General features: G+C 35.6%; 1 protein-coding gene across 1 annotated transcript; it reads right to left on the bottom strand.

Annotated features, from left to right (window-relative positions):
- Positions 1-1,679: 1,679 nt before the first annotated feature.
- LOC107158904 (olfactory receptor 4C11) lies at positions 1,680-2,615 on the bottom strand. The gene has a single exon (XM_015505404.1). The coding sequence runs from the start codon at positions 2,613-2,615 to the stop codon at positions 1,680-1,682; it is 936 nt and encodes a 311-aa protein (XP_015360890.1).
- Between the last annotated feature and the right edge of the window lie 7,430 nt (positions 2,616-10,045).

Raw genomic sequence — 10,045 nt, forward strand, 5'->3', positions numbered from 1 at the left:
TGCATTCTACTATCATGTATAACTAATTAAAACAAATAAAAAATGAAAAAACACACAAACAAACCAAAACTGTGGAAGTGAAGGAAAATAATTTTTTAAAGTTCTGTTACACCATATCCATCTAAATCACAATTTCAGAGTGACTACCCACTCTCAAACATGATTGATCTAAAGGGAAACTATGAATTTTAATTATCTCTGCATTTAAGGAACTGATAATCATCTCTGACAGAAGACATGGTCTGAAATGACCATATTTTCTCATTTAATAATCCTGAGGCTGGGGTTATAATACACTGAAGCTAAGGAGTATTGACCCTTCATGATACAGCCCAGGGCTTGCAAAACTACCATGGAGCTGTTAATATGCTCCTCACACTTGGGCATGACAATTCCATTAACAATTATAACTTGTGAATAATCTATACAAGCCCTTTGTAGACAACACAAATAAACTGGTGGTACATGCTTATAATCCCAGCAGTTGGAGAGTCCCAGGCAGGAGGATTGCTGGTTCACAGACAGCCTCAGCAAATTAGAAAGGCCCTAAGCAACTTAGAAAGACCCTGTCAAAAGAAAAACTAAAGAGGGCTGGGGATATGACTCAGAAGTGAAGCACCCCTGAGTTCAATCAGAGCAGTGGTGTGCTCGCCCCAATCTCACTGAAGAGAGACAAGCAGTATGAGGATTTTCTGAATGCCTATAGTCTTTTCACTTGTTTCTTTGACATTATCAACTTTGCAGATCATATCATTTTTATCTTCAAACTGTATTCTATATCTTTGTCTTCAGTCTCTAAAAATACATTGTATCTTCAGTGTAGTTAAAAAAAGAACTTTTAGTTTGCAACATCTATTATTTTATTTTCCTATTTCTTGAGTCACTCAGTTTTGTTATTATACCTTCAATGCCCTAATGAGTTAAGTAGCTGAATATCTCAAGGATTTTCACTAGCACATTTAGGAATCTCACAAATAGTGTTTTATCTTAATAGTGAAAGGAAATAAAAAATTAAACTAAAATGTAAAAGGAAAGCCTCTGATTAAAAAGAATATAACTTTTCAAATAGAAACTAGCCATGAAATGAAATGTGAAGTCCTTATACACTGAATCCATTCCTTTGCCTTAAAATGTTCATGAGGAAGCCCAATATTTTGTTGTAAATCTGTTATAAAAGAAATTAAATACAAATAACTGTACATTGTTGGTAGATGTTCACAAGTTTGAACAGGTGGCAGTTTTATAAATGTCTTCCTTCTTACCAAACCTGTATGCAGACAGTGTTGTGAGATGTAGCTCACAGGCAGCCAGAATTGAGCTCTCAGAAAAATTATGAGCCAGAATTGGTATTTTGGGGAAGCTCCTGTCTGTTGGTCAGGAGAACAATTCATCAGCAAGGAAATCAAATGTAATGATATTAGAGTTCAAAGGGGTAGTCAGGAAGGTGGAAAACAAAAGACTTTTAAAAAGTCTATTGGAACATGATAATTTGAATACTCTATCTTGCACTGACACACACAAAAATGACTTAATATGGTCAACTAACTAAAAAAACTAAGAACCCCACAACATATGCAATGAAAGTAAGATACATCCACAATATTCAGACATGACTGAATTCAATGTCTGTACTTATTCATCAAATCATAACTGAATAAGTATGAGACGTGGCCCTCAGTTCACGCCTTGTTTTCTGATGCAGTTTTAACATGCCAAAGCTTTCTCATGGCATTTTTCACCTCTGCATTCCTCAGTGTGTAGATCAGTGGGTTGAGGAAGGGTGTTCCAATGGTATAAAACACTGCCACCATCTTGTCCATGGGGAACGTGGTTGGGGGGCATGTATATATGAATATACAGGGACCAAAGAACAAGACAACAACAATGATGTGAGATGTGCAAGTGGACAGTGCTTTTTTCCTCCCTTCTGCACTGTGGTTTCTCAGAGAATGCAAGATGACAACATATGAGATCATCAAAATAACAAAGCTGCTGGAACAAATTGCCCCACTGTTAGTAACCAAGAGCAGATTGATCATATATGTGTCCATGCAGGCAAGTTTTAACAAGGGCTGCAGATCACAGCAGTAATGGTCAATCAAGTTGGGTCCACAGAAGGGCAATCTCAAGGCCAGGATAATCTGAGCAATGGAATGTATAAAGGACCCTATCCAGGCAAGGACAATCAAGATGTGACAGACCTGCCTCCTCATGATCCTTGGGTAATGCAAAGGCTTACAGATGGCCACATAGCGATCAGCAGCCATGAGGATGAGGATAAAGATCTCCATGCAGCCAAATAAATGCAGTGCAAAGACCTGTGTCATGCACTCATTGTAGGATATGACTTTCTTTGCAGACAGAGCATCCACAATTAATCTAGGGGCTGTGGAAGTGGAAAAGCAGGAATCAGCAAAGGACAGATAAAACAGGAAGAAGTACATGGGGCTTCCAATCGCCCGGCTGCACTTGATGGTCACAATAATGAGCATACTCCCCACTACAGTCCCCATATAGAAAATTAAGAAGATTAAAAACACCATTTTCTGCCTCAGAGGATCCTGGGTCAATCCTAGCAATACAAACTCAGTCACATTGTTCTTTTGATGAATCATCTCAGTTGATATGGGGGCATCACAATTTGTAAACCCCCTATCTGCAAAGAAGAAAAGAAGAAAATGTAAAATGAATACTAAACATGTGCTTTAAATATTAATTATCAAACATGAAGTTGAAACTTTCAAAGGGATTATCATTTACATTTTTATATATTTTTCTGAATAAAATTGAATTTCTATAATTTTTAATGCATTTACAATTTATTTAATGCATTTACCAATTATATTTGAAAATAAGGAAATAGCAAACTAATAAATAGCAAGAGCTTCCTCAAGCAAATGTGTGTGTGTGTGTGTGTGTATCACATTTAGTAATTTTAGTAAACCATAATTTTTTCAAATACAAGTGGATCATAGATCTGTCTTAAAAATTTAACAGAGGGCAAAGAATATATTACCAAACAGAATCTCATCTTTATTAAAAAGATTAAGCATATGAACAAATGCTCCATTTCATTCAGAGTTCATACATTCAAATTAAAATTCTAGTTGGATATCCTTTGCACCTATATCAAATAAATAAAGCAGTACTTTGATAACTGTCTTTTTAACAAAAGATATGTAGAAATTTGTGAGAAATAGACAGTTACACCTATCTTTGGTGGGTTCAAGGGCTTGCAAGCTCCTAGTGATCTCAAAGCTTGTAGTCTCACAACCGTGCAAAGACATTGATCCAGAGATTCCTTTCCCTTAGACACAGCCAGTCAGGCACAAAGAATCATTTTAGAGCTGATAAGCAAATCCAACAAAGCAGAGGTAACAAGCCTAATACTGCAGCCCTTTCAGTGGTAGTTAAAAAGAAAAAACAAAGGGAGGGCTGGGGATATAGCTCAGATGGTAGAGTGCTTGCCTCCCATGCACAAGGCCTTGGGTTCAATGCCTTCTGAGTTCAATCCTTAGCAAATAAATAAATAAATAAATAAATAAATAAATGAAAGAAGCAACTTTTAAGATAAAAATGCTAATGAAAAAATCAAGGATGATACTATTATGTAAATACTGATTACTATCAAGAACACATTGTAAATTATAATTCAAAATTTCAACAGGGGCTGGGCTCAGGGGCACAAACCTGCTTCCAAGAGCCTCAGGAGGGAGGCTGAGGCAGGATTTATTGAGAGTTGAAAGCTAGCCTCAGCAATAGTGAGGCACTAAGAAACTCAGTGAGACCCTGTCTCTAAACCCCTACAAAATAGGGATGGGGATGTGGCTCAGTGGTTGAGTGTCCCTTAGTTTAAAGTTTAATCCCTGGTACCGCCCCCCGNTGCTACAAATACTATTATTTCCAAAAAAAAAAAAAAAAAAAGATTTCAACATGGTATTCTCATAAGATGATAAAATTTTCATTAACAGAAAAAATATGCTTGCATATATATACATCCTTATACAAATAAATATTATTTAAAAGACCATAAAATATTTGCAGGGTGGACACTGCTTTTTTTGAAGTGAGGAAGAGCTATTTTTAAATGACTCACTTTAATAATATTTGAAAATATTATCATATAATATTAAATATATAATCATACCCCAATTAGAAAAAAGTTGAAATACCTTACCTTAGGAGAGACTATTATTCATATCAGCATGTCATTGATTCATCACAACTATCCTCTGTTGTGTACAGGACAGATGTATTAATTTTAGACAGTACTGAGCTTCAGCAAGAGGAGAGGTAATTGTAAGACTCAGCACTATTTAAGTGCATCATAAACCACCACACTGTATTAACTACAGATTCACTTGCTTCATATGGATATTTTCTAAATATATTCCTTATGAGAGCTATTTAGGAAACAGAGATGAAGAAAACGTTCTTGTCTTCTAAGAATTAAGTAATATAAAATATGTTCATTTATATCAACAAATCAATTTTCTTTTCTTATCTCTATAGATAGATAGATTTAGATAGGTAATCATCCTAACACATCTGTGTGGCACTGTGTGTGTGTGTGTGTGTGTGTGTGTGTTTTAGGCATAAGAATTGTATATATTGGAGTAAATTGAATAAGAGAATCAAGATATTTTCTATGTATATAAATAGGTATTGTTCTATACCATTTTTTTACTTAGCTACTATTGAAGAAAAGGTATTCCTACATTTTACAATATGAATGGCAACATCTAAAACACCAAAACTATTATTTCTATTTATACCTTATAACCCTATCTATCAACAACCATACCTAATAGTGCCAAATTTCTGTTTACTGTGCCTATTATTTTATTTTATTGGTACTTAGTTGTACATGACAGTAGAATCCATTTTGATAAAATTATAAAAGCACAGGATATATCTTATTCTAATTAGGACTCTGTTTTTTGGGGGTGGATACGATAGTGGAGTTCACTTAGGAAAATTATGTTACATTTATTCTACTGTCTTTCAGAATATCATGCTAAGTGAAAAAAGCCAGTTCCCCAAAACCAAAGGTAGAATGTTTTCTCTGATATGTGGAAGCTAAACCACAATAAAGAGAAGGAGATGAAAAAGAGAAGCTCAGTAGATTAGACAATGGGGAAAGACTGTAAGGAAGGGAGAATAGGAATAGGAAAGACAGAAGAATAAATCTAACATATATTTTTAAAAAAATCATGTTCTCATTTTAGATTGTAAAGCATTTCTATAAACTATCCTAAAGGTCCTATTCTTCAACAAAGCCCTAGAATTGTGTTAGATACTGGTTTTGACATTAATCTGATTCATTTTCTGCAAGTTTAAATACAAATCATACCAACCTTACCAACTTTGGCAAGATTAGAATGCAAGGTTAGAATGTTAATTTGCCCTCTTTCCAAGGTAATTTAGAGTCTACTTACTCAAAGGAGAATTTTAAATGTGGTCCTAAGTCAATCCCTGATTTTTCTGAAATCATGATGTCTTTGGTCTCACCAACAAGTTTATGCTCTAAGCTGCATGCTGGAGGGCAAACTAAACTGGCTCCAGATTCATTCAGCACTTTCGAAAATCTACCCACACACAGCATTTTCACTAGGACTTTCCTCCCTTTTGCCAGCCTTGGAGATGTATTTCATATGAATGATGCAAATTAAAGTGTCCTGGGAAGAAATTCCCTGAAGTGTCCCATCCCTCTCAGGTGAAAAATAAGTCATATATGATGAGTAACTTAATCTTCAATTTATTTCAGATTATGAGATAAAGAGGTTATTTATTCTTATAATTAAAGATACTAATTTGGGTAATACGTGGCAGTTTGGGCTACAAAAAAAAAAAAGTAGGAACTTATCTTCCAATACTATTCTCCAATAAAATGATAGTGCCTTTTTGAAAGAGTGTCTGTTTCCAGAACTGAACTGGCGATGCATAGGAGCAACTGGAGCATCTTACAGTGGTAGAGAATGGGTTATTGCTGAAACACACACACACTCACAGTGATGGGCATGTGGGACAGGGATACAGGGTCAACTTAAAGAGCCTACAGGGATCAAAACTGAAAATATAGCAGCAACATAAGTAAGTAAACCATACTGAAATATAGCCTGAAGTATGACATATCCATCCAAGAGTCCACAGTGTTATAACTGAATAAATAACTAAATAGAGGAGAGTAGAGAAACTTATATGAATATAAATTTGAAGTATTTACAGAGACAAGGTGTCCTGGAAGTTTTAGAGGACACCCATGCCTCTTCTTGTGGGCTGTGTGAATAGTGACTTCCTTCCAAACAAGATAGTATTGAATGGGGGACAAGTGGATGCAGAGAGGAATGTGACCATGGCTGCCTCAGCCAAGTGGGCAAGTTCCCAGCAAGTGTAAAGTCACACTGGTGGCACATACCCACTGATGTGGCATGATAAAATTGAAACTTTATTTCTTTGATGTTCCTTCCTCCAAAATCTCACAATTCCAGGTTGAGTAACAGCAGGCAAGCAATACCTGAGAACGTTAGTTCAAAATGTTGACTTGCTTTCCTGAAAAGTGTCAAGGTAATTGAAAAACAAAGACAGTATCCCTGTCTATCTGTGCTGACAAAAACACGACTAAATCAATGTGTCATCTTGGACAGGATTCTGAAGAGAAAAAAGATAGGACATAAAAATTGGGATATCTGAATAAAATATGAATCTCAGTCAATAATTGTGTACTAATATTTATTCATTTGTTTTGAAAAATGTAATCAATAAATTAGCAAAAGACCTAAACAGATACTTCTCAACTGAAGAAATACAAGTGAAAATAAATACTTGAAAAAAAATGTTCAACATCTTTATCAATCAGAAAAATGGAAATCAAAACTTTATTGAGATTTCATCTCACTCCAGTCCAAATGGCAATCATCAAGAATACAAATAATAATAAATGCTGGCAAAGGTGTGGGGGAAAAGGTACATTCACACAGTGCATTTGACTGCAACTTAGTGCAGTTACTTTGGAAAGCAGAGTGAAGATTCCTTTAAAGACTAGAAGTGGAATCACCATCAACCCTACTTTCCCACTCTTTGGTATTTATCTAAAAGAATTAAAATCAGCATATTGTAGTGATATAGGCACTAAAATGTTTATAGAAGTGCAATTCACAATAGCCAAATTATGGAACCAGCCCATGTGTCCATGAGATGATGAATAAATAAAGAAAATGTGGTGCATATACACAGTGAAGATTTACTCAGCCCTAAAGAAGAATGGAATTATGTTATTGGGTGGAAAATGGATGGAAATGCAGAACTTCATGATAAGTTAAATAAACCATACCCAGAGTTAAGGGTTGACTCTTTTCTCTCTAATGAAAAAGCTCAGGCAAAATAAAGGGGAAAGTGGGGGAAGGAAATGTGAAAATAGAAGGGATATCAGAAGAAGGAGATGCTGAAGCTCAGATAATTACCACTGTCCCATCCCAATAGGTCATTGCTACTCTGCTGCTTTTAGGCTTTTTTACACAATAGATTAATTTTGCCTCTTCTAGAAACTTATATAAATAAAATCATAAATAATGGACTCTTTTATGAACAGGTTTTTTCATTCATCAAAATATTGTTGCTATTCATTACAGGTATTGTGCATATCAGTGCCTCTTTCCTTTTTCTTGCTGAAGTATATTTCATTGTATATATATACCAGAGTCTTCATTTTTTATTAATAGACACTTGAGTCTCTTGATGTTCTTACCTATTATTCACAAACCTGCCTAAATTGTACAGTACAATCATTTTATGAACATACTGTATTTCTTGAACAAAGAGCTAGACATTGGATCATTGGGATATATTTTAAGTGCATATTTACTTACTTGGTGAGCAGTCAGAACTTTAATGGAAGTTGTTCTTGGTGGTGCACATCTGTAATCCCAGAAGCTCATGAGGGTGAGACAGGAGGATTGCGAGTTCAAAGCCAGCCTCAGCAACTTAGTAAAGCCCTAAGCAACTCAGTGAAACCCTGTCTCTAAATACAATATAGAAGGGAGCCCAAGCCCAGGTCAAACCCAGGAATATCCCCATCCCTGCCCACTTGTGGGTACTTCAGCAAGCCCAGGTCCAGGCCTAGGACTGCCCATGCTGACCTAGGCTGGAGACCAGGCCTAGTCCACACCCATGGGACACTGGAGACCAGACTTAGTCCACACCCATGGGACACTGCAGATATTGCCATAGGTCTTGCCACATAGTCCTCCCTATGTAATGGCTTTTACCCTGGGACAATAGACAAGGGCCTGGAGCCATCTGAATCTCCAAACAGGCAACCCAAAGCCATTGTAAGGCCACTCTTCCAGCCCCATCTCTGAAAGTGGTTGCATCCATTTGGGACACTCCTATCACTATCTTTTCTATTGCTGCTACCATCTTTAGTTGCATAGCATCTATCTTGGGACACTGGCTGCGAACTGGAAGCCCAACACCAAGGTGAGGTACAGGTAATCTGCAGGGACACTACAAATGTATAGGGTATAAACTGTAATACCTCAGATTTGCACTGCAAGAAAGGATGACACATTGACAACATGAAAACACAAGGGAAGAAAGTGCCCCAAAACAAACCAGGATACTACAATAATAGAATCCATTAACAGCACAGTTGATAAAATATCAGAGAAAGAGTTCAGAATAATCATAATTAAAATGATCTGTAATTGAAAAATGACCTGATAGACCAAATACAGGAAAAAGTTGATCATTCCAACAAAGAGATAAGAGACAAATACCGGCTTCCATTGATCACACCAACAAAGAGATATGGAAGCAAATACAGATAAGCAAAATATTACTTCAAGAAAGAGATAGAAATTCTGAAAAAAATATGTATATATATATATAAGAAATCTTTGAAATGAAGGAAACAATAAACCAAGTAAAATACTCAATGGAAAGCATCAACAACAGACTAGATCACTTGGAAGATTGAACATCAGATAATAAAGACAAAATATGCACTCTTTAAAATAAAGTTGACCACACAGTGAAGTTGATAAAAAACCATGAACACAACACACAAGAATTATGGGATAGCCTCAAAATAATAAATCTAAGATTTATTGGGATATAAGAATGAATAGAGATTCAAACCAAAGGAATGCACAATCTCTTCAATAAAATAATATCAGAAAATTCCTCAAACATGAAGAATGAATTATAAAATCAGATACAAGAGGCTTACAGGACATCAAATGTACAAAATTACAACAGATCTACAGCACTGCACATTATAATGAAAATGCCTGCATGCAGAATAAGGATAGAATTTTAAAGGCCACATGAGTGGAATCATATTACATATAGGGAGACCAATTCAGATCTCAGCAGATTTTTCAATTCAGACCCTCAAAGCCAGGAGATTCTAGAACAACATATACCAAACTTTGAAAGAAAATGGATGCCAACCAAGAATCTTTTATCCAGAAAATTTAAGCTTCAGATTTGATGACAAAATTAAAACCTTTCATGATAAACAAAAGTGAAAAGAATTTACAGTGAGAATCCTTCACTACAGTGCATTCTCAGCAAAATATTCCAGGAGGAGGAAATGAAAAACAACAATGAAAATCAGCAAAGGGAGGAACTACACTAAAGGGAAGACTAATCAAAGGAGAAATTAAGTCAAGTTAAAAACCAAAAATAAAGCAAAATATTCAGAAATACAAATCATATTCCAATAATAACCCCGAATATGAATGGCCTAAAAACTCACCAATTAAAAGACATACACTGACATATTAGATTAAGAAAAAGACCCCAAAATATGTTGCCTTCAAGAGACTCATCTCATAGAAAATGACATCCATGGACTGAAAGTGAAAAGGTAGGAAAAACATACCACTCACATGAATCTCATAAATAGGCAGGGGTTTCCATCCTCGTCAGATAAAGTGGACTTCAAACCAAAGCTAGTGAAAAGAGATAAAGAAGGACATTTCATTTTGCTGAAGGGATTCATACAAGACATAACAATCATAAATATCTATGCTCCAAATGA

This window comes from Marmota marmota, unplaced genomic scaffold (assembly GCF_001458135.2).
Source record: "Marmota marmota marmota unplaced genomic scaffold, marMar, whole genome shotgun sequence".
Lineage (NCBI taxonomy): Eukaryota > Metazoa > Chordata > Mammalia > Rodentia > Sciuridae > Marmota > Marmota marmota.

Bases quoted from the DNA above. Each gene is read 5' to 3' on its own strand.
- LOC107158904 (XM_015505404.1), bottom strand. From the start codon at position 2,615: ATGATTCATCAAAAGAACAATGTGACTGAGTTTGTATTGCTAGGATTG.